Source organism: Lagopus leucura, unplaced genomic scaffold (genome assembly GCF_019238085.1).
Source record: "Lagopus leucura isolate 7727_CA_CO unplaced genomic scaffold, USGS_WTPT01 Super-Scaffold_100016, whole genome shotgun sequence".
In the NCBI taxonomy this organism is placed as follows: domain Eukaryota; kingdom Metazoa; phylum Chordata; class Aves; order Galliformes; family Phasianidae; genus Lagopus; species Lagopus leucura.
Genome location: NW_024962270.1, coordinates 15162023 through 15186902, shown reverse-complemented (window position 1 = coordinate 15186902; position 24880 = coordinate 15162023). Strand labels below are relative to the sequence as shown.

General features: G+C 41.9%; 2 protein-coding genes across 2 annotated transcripts in view; both read right to left on the bottom strand.

Annotated features, from left to right (window-relative positions):
- Window positions 1-935, bottom strand: part of RNF128 (ring finger protein 128) — a 37154-nt gene extending 36219 nt beyond the window's left edge. Inside the window, exon 1 of the mRNA XM_042876510.1 lies at window positions 253-935. Coding sequence (XP_042732444.1) covers window positions 253-658 — 406 coding nt within the window. The 5' untranslated portion in view covers window positions 659-935. The remainder of the gene's footprint in view (window positions 1-252) is intronic.
- Window positions 936-1472: 537 nt separating this feature from the next.
- Window positions 1473-24880, bottom strand: part of RADX (RPA1 related single stranded DNA binding protein, X-linked) — a 26338-nt gene continuing 2930 nt past the window's right edge. The window contains exons 3-17 of the mRNA XM_042876786.1: window positions 24350-24877; window positions 23469-23611; window positions 21521-21713; window positions 18343-18451; window positions 18101-18192; window positions 17882-18004; window positions 16879-16986; window positions 15149-15316; window positions 14455-14615; window positions 13770-13978; window positions 12987-13055; window positions 8798-8868; window positions 7329-7622; window positions 5376-5555; window positions 1473-4510 (exon numbers count right to left, since the gene is read on the bottom strand). Of these exons, the coding sequence (XP_042732720.1) occupies window positions 4365-4510; window positions 5376-5555; window positions 7329-7622; window positions 8798-8868; window positions 12987-13055; window positions 13770-13978; window positions 14455-14615; window positions 15149-15316; window positions 16879-16986; window positions 17882-18004; window positions 18101-18192; window positions 18343-18451; window positions 21521-21713; window positions 23469-23611; window positions 24350-24877 (2594 nt within the window). The 3' untranslated portion in view covers window positions 1473-4364. The remainder of the gene's footprint in view (window positions 4511-5375; window positions 5556-7328; window positions 7623-8797; window positions 8869-12986; window positions 13056-13769; window positions 13979-14454; window positions 14616-15148; window positions 15317-16878; window positions 16987-17881; window positions 18005-18100; window positions 18193-18342; window positions 18452-21520; window positions 21714-23468; window positions 23612-24349; window positions 24878-24880) is intronic.

The following is a 24880-nucleotide window of genomic DNA, read 5'->3' as shown; positions in this document are numbered from 1 at the left end:
CACACTTGCTGTAAAAGCAGCAAATGGTTCTAACCTCAGACACTCACCCATCTGGCTGCACCGAACACAACAGCAGGGTATTTCTTAATACCGAAGTCGAGACTCAAATTTCATAATGCTTTCTCTTTCTCCCTTCAAGTACCTCGTTTAAAACAACCATCAATCATGAGCACAAATGCCTCCCTACGGCCCGGTTGTGCGGGACCAAAGATAACGGCAGTATCGGGTCCCAGCACTGCGCACAACACTCACCGATATGGGACATGGGGATGGGGTAACTGCGCTTGGCCGGCGCGTTGTAGATCACAGCTGCCGTCGCACCCCTCCTGGCTGCCACCTTGATCTTCTCAGCAAAAGTGCAATTGCCTCTTTCAATCAGCGCGATCCACGGCGGTTCTGTGACGGTGAACTGGGTGTTCCAGTCGCAGGCTTGAAGACTGGCGGCTTTGGGAATGGCCACGAAGCCCTGAGCGCTGAGCAGAGGAGAGTTTAACCCGTACAGGCCGCATTCGCACTGCTCGGACACAGACCTGTTGCTGGTGCTGTTGAAGTAGAGCAAAGTGACAAAGGCGCGCTCGGCAGTGGTCTCTGTAGTCCCGAACAGAACACCGGCCATCACCAGGAAGCAGGTGGCACCCAGCTTACTCCCTCGCTTCATCGCTTGTTCGTCTGTGCACAAAACGCAGAAGCCTATGGATATTCTCAGCCGGCGCTGGCCATAGTTAGCCCACAGCTTGCTGCTTCGTTTGAAATTTCACTGCCAGCAGGAATCCGACACCACCCACAGCTCCTCAATGCGTCAACACGCTTATCTCGAGTGGGGGCTGGGAAGGAGGCAAGGCACACCTGCCTATTGTGATGCAGACACGGAGCACAGGAACCTCCAAGCGACCCTCGGCTCTAACTTGCTGCTCTTCTCTCGGGAGGCACGGATCTCCTCTCAGATCCCTCCTTTCCGGCCCAATTTGGGCTGTGATGCTGTTTGCTAAGAGATTGCTTAAGCCTGCTGCTCCAGGAAGTCTCACATTTCAACCTGAATGTCGCTCCTGAAGGACCAGATCATCTTTCATTGTGTGATGCAAGCGCTCACCTCACAGCGCGACGTGCCGTGTAAGCCACCTCACCGACAAGGTCCGACACGGAGGGAAACATTCTGAAAACAGTTTCAGCCCCCTCTGCCCACCCTCGCTCACTTTCAAGATTCTCAATGATGTGTCTGAACGATTCTCACTCTCCATTCTGGATATGGGTTCTTCCTTTAAATTCAGAGTTGTATTTTATAACGAACAGCTGAACTCCTCTGTTAGTAAGGTGTTCAGTTTGGTCTGCTGTAGTGCCACAACACTGCGTGTACATTTGATGGAAGCTTAACCTCGTTCTCCTGTGAAGACTGAAGGAATCACCACGGCTCTGGATTCCTGCAACAGCTTTCAGTAGCAAAGTCACAAAATCGAAAGAAAGAATCCAAGACGTTTATTGATATTATTTTATTTATATTATCCAGTTCTCAATGTTACACTATTGCTACAACACATAAAATTGACCTCTAAGATAATATGACTTAGGTTCACACACTCAAAAGTACCATCAGCTATACACTCAGTTTACCTTCATCTGGTTTATTTTTTTATTTAATGCTGGAAACACAAGAAACATGGAAATGTAAGGTGTTAGAGTACAGTTCTTTGGCTGGATATGAATTACACAGTTACGGAACGTAAGCTGGTGATACGCTCCTCTCAGCAGTGGCAATATACAGCAGCAAGAAAGAGGATTCCTATGATGTATTTTGCAGGAGTAAAGACAATGTATCCTGGTTTCACACGGCAAAATTAACGTGATAAACTCAGGATCAAAATCACTTTGGTTGTATAATGCAGTCAATAAACTCCAAGTGAAACAAAATAGTGAGCAGCTTCTTTGCAGAGAGGACCTTCCCCCTCCCCACCTCCAGTACTGCAGTGCTGTTCTGACAGGAGAAAGGAGACAACAGACTGGTGGAACCATATATTCGCACTGCAGTACTTCAGAATCAGTGTGATTCCTGGGGATGGGGTTGGTAAAGCATAACCCAGAGTAACCACATTCAAAGTCTACGATGGGCATTGAATATTCTCTGTCTATACAAAGAAAGTGTACAACTCTCACATTGGCACTTCATTCTTCAGGAAGAAGTTCAGGGATCTCCTCCCTTTTCGCCATGAAAAATTTCCACTGTGACTTCGGTAAAATAAAGTTACACACTTAGAAAGTCTCAAGTGCAGGTTACATATATTCAACAGCACTACGATATTTCTTTTAGAGTTAGGAAACCTCCTAACGTGGAGGATCAGATGATTAATGCTATCTGTTTAAAGTGTAGCAAAAGCAGTGCGATGCAGCAAACAGTACTCACTGGTGTCTGTTGCAGGGGATGGACTAAGTGCCTGAGCAACTGGATGGAGTGATTGTGACACTGTTTGCCACATCCGTCCTTTTACACAAAGATCATCATTTTCAAAAACTGCTCCTAGAAACTATGGATTTATTAAAATTAGACTTCCACCTGAAGTATGTCTCAATAAAAAAAATACTGACACAGTCAGCAGGGCTCAGTTTGGTATACAAGTGCTGGTGCTAATTTTCCTCATTCTAGAGCAATGGTCTCTGATCTTCACGTAGCCATGAACACCCAAATTACACATGCAAGCAACACCCAGCTCTTCTGGGATGGTTATGTGCTCATTTTGCCTTCTATGGTATGGTTACAAAGACTTGACTTGGCAAGCATTGCTCCAGAACTAATACTATGTGATATATATAAAATATAAACATACAATACACAGTCACATTTAATTAACTTTCACCCTCTGTGCAATTTAAATTAAACTTCTCTCATTAATACATTTTTAAATTGTAAACCATCATGGAGACCAGAATACTTTTTTTTGTTTGTTTTGAAATAAAAAGTAAATGCCTTTATATATCAAGCTGCATATGAAATTCTACTGTAATAAAGGCAGCTAAGTTTCTTCTTCAATTACCATTAACTGAAGTTAGGGTAGGGATTGAAGGAATTGAAGACAAAATCCACTGTCCTCACAGCAAATGAGTGACACAGTAGTTGAAAGAGGTGCCTCTCAGTTACCTGCTTCAGATTTGTTACCTGCAGATTTGTTCTGCTTCTATACTGAAGCTTCAGTTCTGCTTCTGTTCTGGAGCAGAACAAATACTGAAGCTTCAGAACAAATCTGCTTCTATAAATCGTTTCTTCTCAAACAACTGAAGTGAGACCAGCATTTCGTATGGACAAGCTGGCAGCTAGCAATGTGTCTTAGCTCCTACTTCAGAATAATCTCATCAAAATCCAGCTGTATAAGTGATTTGAGGCCAGTATGAAGAAGGAGGGACTTAGTTCTGAGCTGAGGAGGAGCCAGCAGCTGCTACTTAGTATAGAGCCAAAGAGTTGACAGGATTTTAGAGCACTTGGGCATCTGGAAGCAGCAGCTTCTTGCAGCTCCTGGGTTCTCTCCTTCAGCTATTACCAAAAAGAAGAACGACAGTACCAGTAGTGAACAGGGAAAAAAAGTAATGGTGTGACAAACAGCATCCTGACATGTTTCATAATTCTTAAAAAGTTTTTCTCTTGCGAAGCTAGAAGCAAGCTTCACTAAGAAAGTTTAATATTTCATTTTTTAAATCAATAAATAAAATACATTAAAATCCTTTGGGTGCTATGCTCACCCCCCAACATCGTACGTACAAAAGCAGACATACAGAAATACAGGTGACTGCTCAGGTAAAAAGAACTGAAAATATCTTCTTAGACCACTGAGTTCAGCCCCCAGCACTAAAGGCTGCAAGGCACAAGCAGTCAGGCTGTCTCCCTTAGCTCCCACTGAAAGATCACTTCAGGACGTAACAGTTCTTACCCTCAAGACAATTTAGATTTCCAGCCTAAATTTTTACTGTGGCCAGTTAATCCTATTGCAAACACTGCCTTTAGTATTGGAAAGCCTACCTCTCTTCTAAGTTCTCACCTAAATACATACATTTCCTACATCTCTGTGTACTTAGGCAGGGAAAGACAAATCACAGACGTGCTTCTCAGTCTCCTTTCAAAAGCTCACCATATTGCCAGTTCATCTTTCTTGCACACAAGTGACCAAGACGCTGTGCAATAATGTGATCCGTGAGCGTCACAAATAAGGCAACAATCCTTCTCATTTATGTGGATGACCATTGCAACTGTTCTACTGTAAGAATGGTGATTTTTTGTCTGCTCATTCTAGAAAAGTGCAGTGTGTAGAGGGCGTATTCAAGTTACAGCAGTTTTATTCCCCTCCTTTTCAACAGTATCTAATTTTGAAAAATAAATTATTAAATTAAACTGGGTCTGGCACATCAGCTTCCACTGTCTTGTAGATTTTGCTCAGAAAGACTTCTACCTTGTCATCACCCAGGTGACAGACGTCCAAGATACAGACAACATGTTTGCCGTCGAGGTCCATTGCTGCTTTCACAATTTCATCTAGAAGTTAAGAGAAGTAGTCTTAAGATACACACAGCACGATGAATCGACATGGTTGTCCATGAAGTTATGGAAAACGTAGACATTTAACCTTCTTTCACTGAAAAACACACCTGGACTATGAAGTCTTGGGCAACTGTGAAATGGTTATTTTTTGGGGTAGAATCTCACTAATAAATTCAACCACCAGAAGTGACAGCATCAGAACTCAGAAATGAAAAAGCTGAAATCTGCACTGAACGTCAGCAGCCCTCAGATTTCACAGCATAATTCAAGGAAAAACAAAGATGCATTTGAATGAAATCAGGTCTGCCTGTATAAACATACAGGAAAACACCAGACCGATCTAGCACTGTGCAGTGCGACACGCAGTACCAGTGATCACCACATTTGCTGAGAGGTGTCAGCAACGAGAAGTACAATCTGAGGTAAAATAACTCAGTAGTTGGAAAATACTTTGGTTTATAGGCATAGTAGGTTGCATTAAAGCAGCTGTTCCAAGTGACATCAGCAAAACGGGTGGACTGACTGCTATTCTACCCTATTTCAAAGCAGATGAAGGCAATTATTCACATACTTGTAATGGCTACTATGTCAGTATAATTTTACATCAGCAAATACCTGCAGGCACCGCCTGGGTCACTCTGGAATTTGTGTTCTGGGTATTAAAACACTATTTTCCAAGTACAAAAGCAGCCCCAGTAAAGGCTTGAAAAATGCAGCATTATATCTGTTTATTAAAGATGGCCACATCGAATTCAGATGTTCCTGTGAAGAGGTGAACAACGCCTGATGGACAACTGAAGTTTGCACTGGGAGACAGAACAAAAGACAGAAGAGTGACGTCAGTAAAAGCCAGTCTTACTTGAAAGTGGCAACACGTCACAAAGTGTTCCAGTGCCAGTGGCCTTCTGCTGACAGGAGATGCAACTCATGCAAGACAACAACGGGTCATTTTCCACTTCCTCTACGGGAAATAAGTGGGGATCTTCATGACCGAACAGTGGGAGAAAGGCAACATCTATTGCAACATCGTGGTTTATACCTGTTAGAAAAGGTATCTGTTAGCAGTAAACTTCATCTCCAGTCTATCAACAACTCAATGGTGCGTTTCTTTTTTATTTTTATTTTTTAAACAATCAGATACTGAAGGCTGAACACTGGTATACATGAAGGCTGCTCTGAAAGTAATGCCTGCTGTTAGGATGTTAGCCCATGATGTCAGAGGCAGATGTTGGTGGCACAGCAGGATAAGCTGCACCTTCCCAAATGTTCCCTTGTGACAGCAGAGGGGCAGTCTGACAGAATGCATCTGATGTGGAAGTTGGGTACGGAGCAAAGGGTGAGACTGAATTTCTCCACATGGAAGAAACAAAAGTGGATGTGAGCACAGTGAGGCAGAGGGTTTCAGCTGTGGTCAACTCCACTGGTGCAGATTTTGATGAGCGTGGCACGCAGGCTCCTGTGCACTGCTGACAACAACACACAGCCAGTGGTGGGGACTGCTTACAAATAGTGTTTTGTAGCTGAGAGTTTGCTCTATCCAACAGTGTTACACTACTGTTTGTATCTGTTGCTGTTTCCATGGAAATAAATAGGAGGCACTGCTTTCAGAGTGACCCAAGTACCCTCAGAAGATTCTCAGCCATGTGCCCTTTGCTCACTAATTAAGAACCCATGACAACCATCTCAATTCATACGAACACTGAAACCGCCAGTGCTGCAAACACTGGGCTTTAAGGTAACAATGCAGTTAGCTCAAAGAGCATTAAAGCAATACAGGGTGCCACTTCACACTCCTTTATAGCTTTGTAGTTGCTAGGAAGGCAAAGAAATCTGATTTACATCCAGTATATCTATGCAGTGGTGCAGTACTTGTGTTACTTTCAGCTGGAATACTACATTGCATGTTCCAGGATTCTAATGACTGTAAATGTTTAAACACCTTTTCTGCAAATCCCCCTTTGTAAATAATGGAAACTTTTAAAGTGCAGTAACATAACATGAGCACTGTTAATCCAGCCAATTTCCTTCTCCTTTCATTGGCAAAACAAACCAAACAGATTAATACTCCACAGCAGTGGAAGAGATCTTGTTGCATATTTATCATCAGCTCGCACATTTCTACTTACAGGTCAATCAATTGATGCTTTGTGCCAACCAAAAGCAGCAGAGCACTTGATGAGAATGGCTAAAATACAAGCCCTTACTTTTTTTAGGGCAGAAAAAAGATACCTCAGGAGCAACCGAACCAAGAAAAAAAACTTCAATGAGGACAAAGCTCAAAAGAAACTCAAAAAGATCAAAAGGTGTCCTCAAGAACATTAATTACTCCTGATGAAAACCTCTCTAACAGAAAAGTTAGCTGACAATAAAGAGCAATTGGATTATTTACTTTATTAAGTCAAACTGGATGAACGACTGCACAGAATGTATATTTTACTGTAATAATAAATAGCTGAAGGAACCATACACAATTCTACAAATAAGAAGCATAAGCCTATAAACAAAATTGCAATTAAATGGAAAGTGAAACAAGCAGAAACAAAATATCCAGTAATTAAAATTAATGATGTGATGGTAAATGCAATGAAATACAGCTTTCTGGTGAAATATGATCCTAATTCATTCCTCCAGCAAAGACCTAAAATGTCTTTTTTTTTTTCCAAACTTAAATACCCACACATCCAAAGACTTCAGCCAGAGAAATCCACTCAATTTCTTACCAACCTCCAAGCCATTCTCAACACAGGAAACAACTAAGATCTTATTCTGCTCTTGCTTAATCATTTTAGATGCCAGGCCACCAAATACTCACCCAGAACTGTCACTTCATAATATCCAAGGCCACCAGTGCTTTTAAATTCACCGATACTTTTATCTGTTCTGGTTTCTTTTGGCTGGTGCACTGCTGCATGAAGGTTGTACTGCTGCATAAGGAAGTCTTTGTACATGTAATCAAATTTACACGGGATGCTTTCTGGGAAAATCGCGCCGTGATGCAAATATTTCATCAACTTGTCTTTCACTTGTGCCCACAGCTCACTCTGCCACGAAATGCAGGTTCTCGCCACCTCTTCAGTCTCAGGTGTATCATTTATTTCTCCCTGGTCTGTTATTAATAAATAGTTAGTTGCTTGTATGCTCATAGGATCACATCATCTCGACTCGACGAGAAATATTTTCATGAGAACATCTCAGTTGTGGCAGTATGTTCAAAACAAAGAACACAAAGAAGTGAACTACGCTTGGAATGTGAGCAAACAGGTAACCTTAGAGGCTACGTTTGGACACCGTGGCCCATTTTTGGAGAGTGAATAACTTGTTTAAAGAATGCTCAGAAACCACCACAGGTTGAAAACGTGTACAATGAAGGTAAACTTCCCCATTCCTCCACAATAACTACACAAACACTGACGACTGTGCCACACTTCAATTTCTTTTCTATACAGTGATAGCTCCATTGTTCTTTCCTATTATTATAAACAGTTTGAGCACAGTTTATGGTAAAAACTTATATATCTGTCACTACTGACTTCGAATGCCCTCCATCCAGCTTATCAGAAAGCCCATTTCAAAACATTTCCTGCACAGTTAAATTCTTACCAGGCAACCTTCAGAAAGAAGAAAACATGACAAAGTAGTGGCATGAAATAAAAATCAGGCCATGCTTCACATAATGACAACAAACCAGACTTCTTCCTTCATCCAAAAAATAAACATCAGGAAAGCAGCTGCTTAGAATATGACTTTGTATTTCAAGTGCAGAGGAAAAAAGAAAAAATTGATAAGATTAACTGAGAAAAAAAAAATTAACCATTGTTCTCATGACTGGCTTGTATGCTGTACCATTTCTTCCCACATCTTGTCTTTTTAATTATGTACTCATGTCATTTTGGGACTGTCTTCTTGGAGAGGGACAATTTTATCACATGCATATCAGTATAGGAAGAAAAGCTTCAAAAGAAGATGTGAAGACTTATCCTAAGTCTCCTGAGCACCCCTGAGTCTTCTGAGGCACAACAGAGACTTACAGCTTGTATGAAGCAACACTGAGAATCTATTTCTCATGCTGGGAAACAGCCTAATGCTGTCCTTGCTGACAGCTTTCGTAGCGCACCAGGGATAAGAGCAAGGCACAGCAGCTCCCTAGAGGTTGCTACAGTCTCTGTAGTACAGAAGAGCTGACTATAAAAACAGTGGTTCTAAGGATACCTTTGCCTGTTCTGGACCTAAAGAGAAGAAGTTGGCTTAAACCTGTAAACAAAGCAACTAGTTGTGACATACCTGCACAGCACTGTGAGCTGTCTGATGAAGCCTGCTCCTGTACACAGTCTTCATGTCGAAATTCATTCAAGCTATAAAAACGAAACATATGTATATATATTTAAATTATATTTCAAATCTATTTTATCTCAACCAGTACCCAGCAGAAGTTCTAATCTTGGCAGATTTCTAGTGATAAATGAAACAGGCTTGAATGAGTGAGTATTTGCACTTGGTTTCACATCATAAGACTTCAGCTGGACATAATGAGACCTCAGTAAATCAATTTTCAAGAGCTTAAGATAAGAACCACCTTATTTCATTGCTCTATGAAGTAGATAAGGAAGTAGACACACAAAAGCCAGTCTTTGTTGCCCTCTACTGGATCTTGCATCACAAACAAGTGGGATGCAGGCAAGACTAATTTTTAAGGTACCTCTGAAATACTGGGCTATGAAGTGGTTACTAAGAAACTGTGACTGCAATTACACAGAAACAACACACAGACAAAGAAAAACAAAGGCTGTACATGCTATTCAGTGGGATATTCTTTACTTCAGTAGTAAAAAGATTTTGACTTCTCCTGCACATTCTGCAATTTTGTAATGAAGATAAATCTTAAAAACCCTCTTTTAATGTCTCATAACAAACAGAAAATACCTAGAATACAGTGGTGAAAATACAAAAGGAAATACGTTGTGCTTCCTGAGTGTTAGGGATATTCTAAGAAATGCATTGTCCCTGTGGTGTGAGCTATGTATCAGAGTGACTGCCTTGTCACCTCCAACCGAGGCACAAAAGAATCCTCACTCAAACAGCACAGACTGATCAATTAAGGTTTCAGCCACTTCATTTTGAAAACAAAGTAGTTACCAGAGTGGACTCACAGCACCGTGATCTCCCCTGCCCCCACGACCCAACTGACCTCAGAGCACAGTTGTGTGAATAGCACTGATAAACAAAGACTGCAATGCTCTTCAACGCCACTGCATGGTCCAAAATATTCTTCAAATTCAGAGGTCCAGTGCAATCTTGGAAATACACATACAAGCTGCAAGTCCTAATTTTATGCAGCAGGATTTTACATTTTCTGGAGCAATGTAGCTGGAAAGTTCTTATCTTTCTCAGAAGAACTCAGTAATTACATTGTTCCTCTTATGGTCTTATTTTTAGATAAAAGAATCTTTCCATTAAAATAGTATCTTATGAATGATTAATTCTTTTTATTAGAACTGTCCTGGAGTGTAATTACTGCATATGCACAGTAATAAAGTAATCACCTTCATATCAGCTATGTTAATAAATTTTCAAGACATTAAAGACATCATAAAATGATTAACAGAAGCTGTCTAATTAAAAATGAATGCCCACAGAGCCGATTCTCATTTTCAACGTTCAGCCTCCTCAACAACAGACATGAAAACTTAGCACAGCGTTACAAAGCTCGCTCAGAAATAACAGGCCAAGTGAGATGCAAGCCACCTTCCCTCTTCATTAAAGAGAAGAGCACACCGAGCCATACTACTGACAAGATGATGCCATACAAATGGTTTCTTTTTCTTTTAGAACTGCCTGTTTGTCAAGGTGAGGAGGTTCTGATTTAGAGCTACTTTTGCCTCTTAAAGATGTAGAAATAACTTGTCCCAGTTTTTTTCCCCACTTCTTCCCAGGCTTCTTACACACATCTGTGGCTGGGATGACTTCAACTACCTGTGCAACAGGTTACTCCTCCTGGACGCTTTGCACTGGATGTTTGTATGGCACAAATGCAGCTGAGTTTATAGATGAGGGAAACTTGTCTATACACAACAATTTGTAGCTTCTTTGCCAGCCAGACTGTGAGGCACCTGATGTCTACAGCAGTTTGCTGGGGCTGATGTGCACCAACACATCCACGCTCTCATTTTGCCCGTGCCAATTTAAGAGAACTTGCCAATTTATGAGAACCCCATGCCAAATTTCCTATTTGCAGGCTGTATTCTGCAGGCTCTGCTTTCCACGGGTACCCGCTTGGGAAAAAAAAAAAAAAGGCCTTTATTTCATTATTTGTTATTTCCAAATGCAAGAAGATGGAGAAAACAAGAAAGATCTGAGTTGCATGAAACATTTATGAGTGATGTCCAAGGACAAAAGCATGCAGACAAGTTACTTTCAAGCTGTCCAGAACGTCATCAGCAATTCTGTGGTAACTGCAGTGCTAAGTTTCTGAAGATTAAAATGCTACTGCTGTGGTTTTTTCACTTCAGTGGAAAAAATAAGCTGGTCTGAAACTCCTCATCTTTCTCCATCCACACTAAACCACCGATTAAACTGATTTTGGGTATATAAAAGGCTCATTATGTTAAATGTCTTTGGCAGCAGGGATATAAATATCAACTAGAGTGTTAAACTAATCAGTTTCCTCTTAACTTTCTGAAGCCCTTAATAATCAGAATGCGTCACACATTCAAACACCATATGATGTCATGTGAGTTACCTCAGAAATGCAGGAACTGAGGCTGTCAAATAAAGAGCCTAAAAAAAAAAAAAACCTGCTTCTGTCTAAAACCAAAAAAAAGCCTTCAGCAAGGCAACCTCACACTGAAGTGCTGCACAGAACACTAGATACAAAATATTCCAAGCTACAAAGCATGCTTCAAAACATACTGCTATTGTTGTTATTTCATCAGCATATTAAAATACCTCAGTGAGAGCTGGAGTCCCACCGCATCTAAGCAACAGAACAGAGAACAATGCAAGCTTAAAGCACATCAGGCTAACCTTCCATTTATTCCCCTGCAATTTGGAGAATTCAGTACGACTTCACAGTTAATTACAGAAATACACAAGTTACCTTTTAATTACACAGAGTGAAACAGCTTCCCATAATCCAACACAGACTTTCTCCTCCTTTAGTTGGAGTTCTAGCACTAATGGCATAGAGTACAGGATACACAGGTAGCGGGGACAGTAGCAGATTGAGAAAAGCAGAGAACAAAGTAAACAGACCTTAACTTTTTACTTCACTTACAAGAAAAGGGGAGAACAAATTCTTCCCACCCACTCTCCCCATGAAAACAAAACAAAAATTAGGTCTCAACAAGCAAAAGAAATGTAATTTTCAGTGAAGAGGGAAGAGGTGCTGTGAGTAAATTCAGCAGGCACTTGGGGGGCTAACCGCCATCCTGACCGTAACAAAAAGTGCTTCCTGATGTCCAGATGGAACACGCCGTGTTTCAGGTTTTGCCCATCGCCTCCCGTCCTGCAACTGGGCACCACTGGTGCCATCTCCTTTGCACTCTCCCTGTCAGGCATTTATGATGAAATTCCTCAGGCCTTCACCGGGCTGAACAGCCCCACACCTCGCGGCCTTTCCTCACAGATGTGCCCCTTTTGTGCCTCCATGGTCTGTGTGTATCATGTGCTACGAACCCAAAGCTCCACCAACAAATCAGACATTGTGAAATCGCTGACAGCGAGGGGTTCAAACATTCCAATTACTCAAGCTATGTTTGGAACAAATGAGAAGAACCTTTGACCCTTACAGGAAATGACAGGAGCTACGTAACCCAGACTAACAGGTACCATCATTCACTGTTTTTTTAAATAAATTTCCACTGATAGTTATTTCTTAAGCTTCCAGTCTTGTCAAGGCTTTGGATTTGAAACTCCCACCCAGACTGGTAGTTTGTTGGGTTTTGTAAAATCCTTCTCTGGATCCAAACCAAGCTCAATAAAGACTGAGTGCTGGGCAGTGGAAGGAGCCACAGGACTTCTCAGGGCCCACAGTACATCCATCACTGCAGCACAGAGGATAAACGTGCAGCTCAGCTGCTACAAACAGAACCATCTATGGTATCACATTGCTCACTCTGCTTGCTAACGAAGCATCCTTCCATCCTACATTTGACTGTCCTTTTTAAACTGCAATCTCTCTAAAACAAATACAATATACCTTACTCCATTTATCACCATGGACCCCTGTGACGGTGTTTTCCCCAGGCAGCACAAGTAGCTGTAAACATCTGTGTATCATACACAGAACTGTGTTTCAGGATAAAAGAATTCCATATATTTTAGCTAGAATAAGTGCAGAGAAAATTAATAGAAAATATTAAATTTTACTCTGTCCTGTTCTCTCACTTCCAACAGAATCTTGACCTGCAAGAGTTTCAAATATCTTTGCTTAATCACTGCAATTATTTAACATAGTTACCTTCACATGACTTACCTTAATTTCTTTTTTGCTGAGCGTGTGTAATAGGGATAAGAGGATACAGAAGTAACAGATGTGGTTCCCCTTAAGATAGGAAATTCACCATTATTTTACAGTATTCTGTTAAATACACAGAGCAAAGAACATGCATGTTTTTCTTTCAGGTAGAACCTAAGACACTCGAATGCTGGAATTTATCTTATGGAATGGAAATCCACTAACAAGTCTGCTCTAACAGTGCCGAAACAGAACTTCAACACACCACATTTCTTTGTCTAAACTCTTCACTCAATCCTAATTATATTGCACTTCATTTCCCCATAAAAAATTCTGAACACCTGCTCTTTTCCCACCATTATGACTTCCGGATGTGAAAAGTGAAGAGATGAGACTTGTAAACTTCAGATCTCTCAATACAGACGCCAGGCTTCTAAGATCAGTTATGGGTAAACTGGATCTTTCACAAACACATCACCATAAATGACAACCTTGCACAAGCAAATATTTTACTCTTGAAAATAGCAAGGTTTTCTCAGACTTTTTTTTCCCCCTTATTTCACCGCTTGTATTGGATTTGTAACCCTTGCCTACGTCGGACTAGATGCAGTAGCATTTCATTAAATAAATCACAGACATCACCACTTGATACTAGCAGAAGTACGTAGCTGCCTTTTGAACATTAAAATGCAATGAACAGCTTTTTTAGCTTTCTTACATGCTTTTCCAGGGGCTGAGCTCTGAATTAACTTTCAGAAACATTTTTAGAAGATATACTACAGAGTTATGATAAGAGCTTACTGTTCTGTGTCTGTACATGATTTGTGCAGAGTCCTTCTCTTGGCTGTACTCTTCTTTGATAGTTGAGTTTGATGCTGATGCTGTTCCCTAGGAGTGCAGCTTGGCTCCCGAAAAGACCCGAGCTCTGTGCCTTGAAGGCTCCTTGTTTTTCCCTTGTGAACGTCATCTTGCTTTGACACAGGAGAGCTTTCAAGAGTCTGTGCATCTTTCTGCAACAATTAATTAAGAGCTTTAAAGTACATAAAACTAATTCTTCCAACTCAAAAGCCTCAATGTTTTCAAGTACATTTCTGAGTGAATGATTTACTGTACCTATCTAGCAGCAATTCCCTTCCAATCGTTAGCAAGATAAATTCTGTCTGCAAAGTGACAGTGCAAACATTGCTGTAGTCAGCTCTCTCACATTCTAATTTACTTTTAATTATCTGGTCAGTTAAATGAGCAGCTCCTAAGCAGTTATGAAGTGGTACAGAAGGCTGGCTACAGCACACACAGAACAGCACTGAATCATTGCTTTTTAGAAGTCTTCAAACAGTGACTTTCCAAACTATTTTGTTCCCAAAATAACAAATGCAGTTAATCAAGAGACAGTGTAGCTCACTCCTGGAATCAAATGCAAAACTCTCCATTTTAACTACGATCAGAGCTGCTTAAGTGCTACAGCATTCATTCTCAGGTGCTGTACCTGTACAGGTTCCACTCCTGAGGCATCTTCAGCTGCACTGCTACAGCTGATGTATCTTATGGCACTGATTATTCCTTGAATAGCAATGCGTTTGTGTTCCCTGTAATGCAGACCTTCAATCTCTTCTCCCAGCTCGCCTATGGCTTTCAAAACTGATTCAACTGCAAAAGAGCAGCCCCACAAATGAGACGATGAGTTTAAAGACATACAGTACCAAGATGTTTGTATTCACGATTCAAAACAAATTTCGAAGTCATTGGTTACTAAATATTGATTTAAAAACGTGTTCTTGAAAACCCTTCATAGCACGTGAAAAAGAAGTTAAACAAGAAGCTTTTTTTCCTCACAGTATATTTTGGTACGCATTATCAGATACCACAATTTGTGCTTCAGGTGAAACTTCTAATTCAATATACTCTTCAGTATAACTCCCTTTAATTCTGATTCAGAAGCAGTGAAAGTAAAGCTTCTGGGCAGACCTGCAGTTCATGTAAGTTATTAAGAGTTTCCTGCAGCCAATGGTGCCACGATAGTTTCTTTAAGGTGAGGATTTAGCCTATGATACGTTACTACTCACAACAGGAAAACTCTCTTAAATGGCATTACAAATTTGTACAATCACTAACACTGCTGCTTTCTAACCAAGTAAGACTCAACTGAAAAATGCTACTAAAGATATTTGACAACATGATACCTTTATTATTCTTGCAGTACTTCAGAAAGTTGTTTGGAGGTCGTGGAAAAGGGTAATATCCCCCAATGACAGTTTTCCTCATTTGATTAGCTTCACTCTGCGTTCTAGTCCACTGAATGAAGTTTTTCACTTTAGTATCCTTGGTGTATGGCTGGCCCTTGTGCCACCCTGTTAAAACAAAAATAATCAGGTATCAAAAATAAAGCAGGTTACTGTCATCAATTTTTAGCTTGAAACTATTCTGAACAGCACAGGCAAAAAGAACAAGGAAAAACTGCACCTGAGAACACAAAAGAGATCTTCCTACTAGACAATGGTGTTTCACAGAAAGAGTATCTCGAATTCCTTGTCTAACACTTATAGCTGACACTTAAAAGTTAGACAAAAGTTAATGAAAAGAAACACAACAACAACAATTGGCAGAGCTACCAGGGCACTCTCTCAGAGCAGTTTATGAATGCAATCACTTCGTTCTGTTGCTCTGCTGCAGACCTTCACATCCTTCACCCTTTGGTAACCTCAATGGTTAAGAACATACAAACATCTGCAGATATTGGCGGGTTTAAAACGAAGATACTGACCAGTTTTATCAAATAATCTGAACAGGTCTATTTCTAAACTGTCAAATGCAACAATTTCCTCCAGTGGCTCGCAGTCTCCAGCTGCAGTTCTCACTTAAGATGCAGACAGACAAAATAAAGCTAGACTGGGGAAAAACTCTAGAGGAAAATATGTAATTAGAAAGCTAAGCACAAAACATACAGAAGGAAAACAAAGAAACAAAAAAATGGCTCTCAAACCTTTCATTTAAGTGTAATTTAGATAATCTGTTAAGACTAAACTGTTTTGCCAGTCGAGTTAAGCATAGAACATACCCAGCTTGTTAGCCAAAACCACATGTATGCAACTAAGTTCAGATCAGTTTTTAGCACATATTATTCTCCATTCCTCCTCGTCAGCAGTAGGATTCAGACTGAGTAGGTAGGTAGTATCTTAGTAAAACTGAAGGCATGAGATGGAGAGAGAAACGTGGGAAAGAGATGCCTGTTTCACCCAGCACTGCCTTGCAATAAGGCCACTACACTGCTCAGCTGCAATGACACGCCACCATCTGCCTCCTGATTCAACAGACGTGCAACAAAGCTGTGCTCAGGGCTGCCTGGGAGCTGCTGCCTGGTTGCATCCAGCACACAGGGCCAGGGTACTGCACTGGGGGTGTTCCAGCACGAGCATCTGCAAGCAATGCCCTGCAGCGTGGTCCAGCAGCACAACCCTTCCAAGGCCGTGAGGCATGCACAGGGCCCTCTGCACTGGGAAAGATGGGACAGAACAGTTCTCGGAATATTTTAGGAAAAATATTGACTGAGATAAATTTAGCCCAGTCGTACCAATATTCTGGAATAAGGAAATCCTATAAAACACAAAAGCTGCAATTGATTTTTATTTTTATTTTAGAAAATGGGTAGATTTCCTTGCAACACTATCAAATGATTAAAACAACCTGAAAGAAATTGTAAATGTATGATTAAAACTGATAATGCCTTCACTTCTCTTAAGATTCATCCACCTGTGCCTCACCAGAAGGCAATCTTTCTCTTTTTGTAATACCAACATTCATTACTCAGTCGTTTCTGACTGAGAAACGAATGCTATGAGCTGCACACTTTGTTATACAACCACCTTTCCAACTAAGATTAGAAGTACAAACAGCTAAAATTACTTCAAGTTACCTGTGATGAATATCTGACTTTCGTTGGACGTTGTAAGGTAAACTGTGTGGGAAGGATTCTCAGAGAGATCCCGCACCACCCTCATCTGTGTACACACCAGGTATGTCACTGAAAAAAAAAGCTTCTGTTTTACTGGCTATCATGGATGGCAGATCTTCATATTGACACACACAGCATTCATTTCAAGTGCTCAAAACAAGCTGATTTAATTACTGACCCTATAAATACTTCAGAATGCATTTAGCCATTGCTGTAAATTAGAAAAGGGAGATGTCATTAGATTTTCAACTTAAGAACTGCGCAAGAAAATTTCAGCATATACACTAGGAGGACACTTCATCAGGTAGGAAATCAATTTAACAAAGAGCAGTATCACCAGAAGGATGAGTGCTAGGAGGAGGAGAGGAAGAAGGGCAAAAAGAAATATTTGAAGCCCTTTCAAAATCCATAATTAAGGAGTCCACAGCCTGAAACTTCTCATTATCAGCTTACATGCAGCAACCACCACAGCTTATTGATAGTTTCTGTACAACAAAAATAATTGAAAATATATTTTTTTAAATTAAAAAGCTTTTCTACTTTCACCTCTCCCTCCAATCCTCTTAGATTAATCATATCCAGTAACGTATTTACTTATTTATGGACAAAGAGAATAATAGATTGGAACAGCTGCCTTCTTTCTTTAGTTGTCTCTGATGAAGCAACACATTACCCCAGGTGCTTCACTAGATTCTGCTTGAAATTAACCATAGCAGATGAGCCACAGATAGGTTATGTAGTCTACCTAGCTGTTTAGATTAACTGGCAGATCAGAGTGAGATAAGAGCTTCAAACAGTTACATTCGCTTTTTTTCTTTTAATTCCTCAACGGTGATTTTCTGTTTGAGGTGGTAATCCAGGGATCTTTACTTTTAATTTAGTGGCAATTATACACAGAATTTGAAATAAGGGAACAAGTGGAAAAAAAAAAAATAACCAAAAAATACTGTAAAGAAATAAATACTTGGGTGAATACGCTCAAATACATCTGGCTGAGAAGTTGCAAATATTTCCAGGATGAATGGTTTGTCCGAGGTCCCATCAATGGCATGTGCCCAACGATAGAGCCAGAAGTCTTCACCATCTTCTTATACAAACAAGTAATAAGAAAAAACATGTAAGTGCTACTTCAAACAGTTAAAAATGCTTTGATAAATTTCAGAAGTCATATTTCTAGAAAAACCTTTCTTTCTTGTTCGTTGCACCCTTCCTACAAAGGTCACAAGGCCAATAACATCACAGGAATGGTTGTTGGGTAAGTCATTCAGCTCCGTCCTGCAAAACGAAACGGAAGAAACAAATCTGGTATTAACGAATGGCAAAACATAAAACTTCCTCAGAAAATTTCTCAAAGCACATCTTCAATTAATGCTCAGGGTAACTTTATGAAGGCTAAGATCCAGCTTCACAAACAACAAACTTTACCTTGTAACAAACTGGTATTTAACTTCAGGCAATCCCCACTCTGCCTTAACCATTTCCTCAGAAATTATGCTGATCTTGGTCGGTGGGTTTCGTACGTTGAGGCTGATTTCTGACAAAGAAAGAGAACGCACAAGCATTTAAGGCACTACTGCATATTCAAAAAACACTTTTCATTTTAACTGAGAACCCACAACAAAACTGAGTGAGGTTTCTTAAATGATGTATTCCACCACGTCTCACTGCTTGGGAAACCACCAGCGAAGCCTCCTGACTTCACGTTTCCACTGAGATAAAGTAAGGAATGCAGGTACAGCACACAACAGTGCAACTTTTAATCTGAACAAGGCTAAACTTTCCAGTTCCCTACATGAGTCAATTAGATTGATCAGGCAGATATTAAAATAAAAGCCATCAAAACTTGCATAACACTGATCAGCTACGAAATATTTCTACTCCAGCTTCATCTACAAATGTCACTGCAATCTAAAATTGACTTGCAGACATCAAAGCAAAATAAGACAGAACTAGCAAAAGAAAACAGCCACGTACGATACCAGTTCAGGTTGTTATTAGTATGACAGAAATAATGGCACGGCCACACAAGAAAACGAAAGGTCTTTGAACGTTCATGGTTTGGCACCTGAACACTTTCATTTATTAAGCAGAGTTTAGATGCTAAATTACAAACATGGTAGTACTGAGAGAAGGGAGGCTGCAACCAGATAAAAGTACAGAAGGAATGGCTTCATTTACAGCATACACACAGTGGTACAGCACTGCCTCTCTCGTTGCTGGATAAAGCACACCGGTATGAAATACACCGAGCTGATCAGTTTCTACAAGACACTTTGCAATGGATTATTCAAATAATGCACTCAGAAAAGCAACTGCTAGCTATAAGCAATCTGTCCAGCTGGTCTATCAGGTCCCTCCTGCTAGCCATGTGACACTAGGAAGATGTTATACTTGAAGTCAGATCCTCTACTTTCTTTTCTTCAGGCTGCTACTTGCCAGAAAAGTATTTAGAGGGATTAACGCGTTTTTGCACGTGGTGCTTTCAAAGTAGTGTTTGAAAGACAATTTCTGAAAATAAAATTTTCCTGAGCATCAAAACTATCTTTTGTTTTTTTCCTATCACTTTGAGGTTAGATGAAAGTCACAGACTGGGCTAGGATTTACAGTGCAATGACTCGGAAGTGAAGCTCAGTCCAGCTGACTGAAGCAGCTGTTCTGATCTGTCCCACATACATTCAGTGACGTGTGACACATTGTCCAGAGGCAGAATTCAAGGTGATGGTACCACCTGAGCTTCTGCCATGTCAGGCTACAGAACAGCACCTCTCAGTACGTCACACAATCCCACACTGGAAACAATGTGCACTTTACAGAACTCACTTCACAGAGAACTGGCGATAGGCTGGCAGCAAACTGCCTTGCAAGTGCTCTTAATTGAGTGCTTTCCCTCGTGGCCTAAGCAACTCTGACTTTGTTAATCCTCCAGACACATCTTAAATTCATTCTCCTGTAAATGCGTGAAGGAAACATCCTGAAGTTGGGATATGATGGAATTACAAATTGGAAACAGATTATGGAAAAAAGTAACTGTTACTTGGTCTGATTGTAACTGATTGCTGTAACCAGTGTGCTGTAGAACTTCTGGAATTTTCATTGTGCACGCTTTAAAAACTGAAATACAGCTGATTCATATTGAGTGCACAAGGACATATTAACAGAATAGTTAGAAGCATTTGATTTCAGATATACTGTCATTCAAATATCAACAAAAGAAAATCATGCTCTTGAGAGCTGCATAAAATTGATTTTAACTGCTCTGTTAGATTTTCTGTTCCCTTTTGACTCTTCTCTTACATGATATATAGATGCAGGACCTACCAACACATGGCATGATTTGCTTTTCAAGTTCCTACAAAGATAAAACTCTGAGGTTTGTGCTAGGAAAGAAGATACTGTACATACATGCTGGTATGAACTAAACATCACTTGTTTTCAGTCTATCTGTGTCTGAAAGCATGCCACTGCACTTTACTATAGACTCTTTTAAATCTTACATGAGATATAATTTACTGCCCACTGGCTCACTTCCATTTTCTCTCTCCACCAACATTTCTACCCAATCACACATGCAGAAATCAGTAACATAGTGTGAATGAAGGCGTTAGAATTGGCCATGTTTGCCCATAGAGAAAGTAATCTCAGAACATATCTTATTCCATCCCCTCCACATAGAAAGGTTTTGTGGCAATTAGAAATGCTTTGAGGGTTGGCTTGCAGTCAGCATCAGCTTCCCTCCCAAACTCTCATTGCCTGGCTAAACACTTCTCTCCTGTCAACTCATCACCAAGTCTTCAGACTTAACATCTGATATTAAGGCAAAGATTCATTGGAGAACACACTGCTACTAGCAGGGAAAATATTGTTTACTTTTATGCAGTGTAGCAACTGCATTAGGAAGCCATCACTGTTAGTAAGCTATACACACATCATCCTTCACAAACACAGTTGCTTGTTTCAGCTGTTGGTGTATTCTGAAAGTTGGCTGCTGTTTGCTCCAAGAATAAACCCTAAGGGAGGGAAAACTCACTTTCAATGAAACAGGAGAGAAAAAAAACCACCCTGGAAAAGGCTGTTATTGTTATATTGTGGCACCTGTGCTTCTGCAGCACAATTCCCTTGAATATCTTTCGAACAACAGCAAGAAAGGAAGTACTTCCTCACAACCCAGGGATATTCTTCAAATAAGTGCTCCCACGGTGCTGCTGCTTCAGTACAGACAGCATCAGCAATGGTTTATTCAGTGGAGCTTTGTACTGGGGCTTGCTCCCACTGAAGGCTACGCTCAGATGAAAGCGATGAAGTGCCGTAATGGTCTGGAAGCAGGAATCAGCAATGCCCAAGTGATATCTGTATTACTAACCAGGAAAAGAACCAGATTAAAATCCAGTACCGGAGCATGAGGGATTTCTACATATGTATTTTCAAACAAAGGTTTTAACTAATTGTTGTAATAAGCTTCAAAAGCACAATCCAAATTTAAACAGAGAAGTATGCTAAGACATTTTTCAGAGCCAGAACGTGGGGATAGACAACATATCAATAAATTCACTTCCTACTAGAGCTGTAGTTCATTGAATCAAAACAGATTCCTGCAATACTTAACCGATTGTAGTAAATCTCTTCATCTGTGGATCTCTTGGGGTTGGCTGTGTTTTAAATGGATAACTGTCTTTGACAGCATACTGTTCAAGGAGGAGCACGGTGCCAACATTTATACTGTTATACCATTCGGGACATAAGGAATTCCACAGAACCATGGACATCATGCCTGAACCATCGGCAACTTCAAAGTAAGCCTAAAGAAAGAGACAAAATACAATCATTTTTTATTTATCATCATTCTGGTGGGTTTTTGTTTTGTTTTGTTTTTGTTTTCTGTTTTTGTGGAGAGAAGGAGAGGACTGACAAATCACGCATTGGCTGCTTGGCTCATGAACAATTTCACTGACTGCAAACAGACCCTGAGAATGTTCCAAAAGTTGCACTGAGTACTGGAGCTGAAGGAATCCCCAATTTCCACAGCTATTCTAGCTCAAACTCTTATTTTCAGTATTCAGTAACAGTAGGGGATAACAGTTGCAATCTGTGGGTTTCTTTATTCAGAGAAAAGATTCTTCCTTACCAGATAGAATGCAATATTTAGAATAACATTTTAATGATGAAAAAGCATGTTTTAAAAGTTGAGCTGTTACAGGCCCATTGGGTAAACATTCTTGATAAAACATGACAGAAGACAGTCTGCACTGTAAACCAGCATCTTTAAATTGAATCTCTGCTTGTGACAGATTTCTCCTCCAATAAGAGACCAAGATTCACCTTCACATGCAGAGAGAATGGAAACTTGGAACAAGATCTCCCTCTTTCCGTAGAATAACACACAAGTTATTTGACCTGTTTGTAAATTGTTGTTCTGCAGCAAGGAATCTTGCTGGGATGCTGTTATTTTTCTTCACAGCAGCCTCACGGTGCTATGTTCTCTACACACAACTAAAATAGCATAAATAACACATCAGCATTTTAGCTACTGATGAGCAGTGCCTGCAGTTCTGAGGCCCAGAGAGGGTGTGGATGTTCCAACCCTGGAAGTGTTCAAGATTAGATTGGATAGGACCCTGAGTAACCTGGTCTTGCACCAGATCTGGAGGTTGGTGGCCCTGCCTGTAGCAGAAGGGCTAGAACTTGATAATCCTTGGGGTCTCTTCCAACCCAAGCTATTCTGATTCCCTGTTTCTCTTCTGCAGCAAGTAAGCCAGGGGTGGGCAAGAGGCTGGGAAGCAAAACAGCTGAGAAAGCTGACCTGAACTGACCTAAGGGATGTTCCATGCCACATAACATCAGGCTCAGCAATGAGACTGGGTCTTTTCAAAGCACTTGCTGCTCAGACACTGCCTGGGCATCAGGCGACTGGTGATCAAATGCCCTCTGCATCATTTTTTTGTTTCTCCTCCTTCTTCACTTATTAAACTGTCCTTATCACAACTCTGGAGTTTTTCCTTGTTTTTGCTCTTCCAGTTTTTTCTCCTTCTCCAGTTGGGGGAGCAGGAGGAATAAGCGAGCAGCTCACGGGTGCTCAGTTTCTATGAACAGCCAACCACATGTCCTGCCTATTTCTAAGAAGCACTATGCAAAAATACTGCAAGAAAAACATGTTCTGAGAGCTGGTAAGAGTTTCACAGTAAAACAGTCTAACTGGAAATCACAAAGTGCAAGAATTACAGAACACAATTCTTTTTTTGGTACAGACAGACTAACTCTGACTTCCAAAGCATACAGAGCAGAAAACATTTACTCTTTTAAGCTATTATAAACTCCAAGTATTTTTTTCTATTTAGCAACCAAAACACATCCAAACCAAAGTCTGTATGTACCGTCAACAACTCCACTGTTTCCCTACTTAGTAGGGCCTTGCAAGTTTATGTAGGTGGCACTCTTAATACAAAGTAGCTATAACATACCTCTTAACTCTATGCCTTTACTGTATGGGAATAATAACTTTCAAATATTTTATGAAGTTTGTTCAAGAGTATTGACTTGACCTGAACCCTCTTTACCTGGTACGGCATGTCCATTTTCTTCTCTGGCTTCCCGTAGTACCTTAGCCTAGACTTGTGCAGGACTCTCACCAGCAGCGGGCGGAAATGAATTCTGCTTCTCCAGGTCGTTTCCAGCTGACCAAGGGAAATCAGCTTAGAGACTGCCATTAAGAAAAAAAGCAGGAGGCATTCACGATTGGATGCTGAAACACTTTTCAGCAAACAGTAAAAATTCTCAGACTGGGATTTCACATCACATCTAAGAGGGTTATCTGCTGACTGCTGAACCGCACCAGGGAGGTGCTGGGGTCACTATTCCCAGAGGTGTTCAATAACTGCGGAAATGATAGGATAACAGAGGTTGGAGAAGACCACTGTGATCATCCAGTTCAACTACCAGCTCTCGGTGCCACATCTCCACGGTTCCCAAACACCTCCCAAACGCTGTGACACCACCACCCGTCCAGGCAGCCCGTGCCATAACACCACTGCTCTGTCTGGAGAAGAAACTTTCCCTAATTCCCACCCAGAACCTCCCCTGGTGCAACTCGAAGCCATCACCTCCAGTCCTATCGCTGTTACCTGGGAGCACAGGCCGACCGCCACCTCACCACAGCCTCCCTTCGGGAAGCTGTGCTTTAAGATCTCCCCTGAGCCTCCTCTGCTCCAGACTGACCCATCCCAGCTCCCTCAGCCGCTCCCCGTCACACTTGTGCTCCAGAGCCCTCACAGCTCCACTGCCCATCCTCGGGACACCCTCCAGTGCCTCCACGTCTGTGCAGCAGCGAGGCGCCCAGCACGGCACAAGGCACCGCTCCCATCCTGCTCCCACACAGCTCCTCACACCACGCAGGACGCCGCCGCCCTTCCCGCGTAACGCCCCTCTCCCCGCGCCTTACCGTCGACGTCGACCCGCGCCGGGGGCCGCTCCGCCACCCAGATGTCCCCGTAGGGATCCTCGTTGTTCCAGAGCGGCAGGTAGTGCCTCCTCTCCCCGCGCAGGGGCGGCGGGACGCGGCCGCGGCTCCGGGGCGCGGCGGGGGCCGGAGGCGAGGCCGGGGGCGAGGCGGGCTGCAGCGCCTCGACGCAGAGCAGGCCGCGCCGCAGCCGCCGCTCGTCGTACAGGTAGGAGCAGCGCGTCAGGCGCACGCGCGCCCCGGCGTGCAGGTGCGCGCGCTGCACCAGGCGGCTGAGGCGCGGCGCCAGGTAGCAGCGCTCCTGCCCCGCGCCGTCCGCCAGCGTCACGTCGTACCAATAGCGCGGGGCGGCGGGCGGCGCCTCGGCCAGGTACCGCTCCACCGCCGCCACCGTCAGCGCGGGCGGCTCGGAGGGGGCCGCGCTCAGCCGCCAGCCGCTCCGCGCCTCCTCCGACAGCCGCCGCAGCCATGAGGCCTCCTCGCCGGGCGGGCCTCCGCCCGCCGCGACTCCTC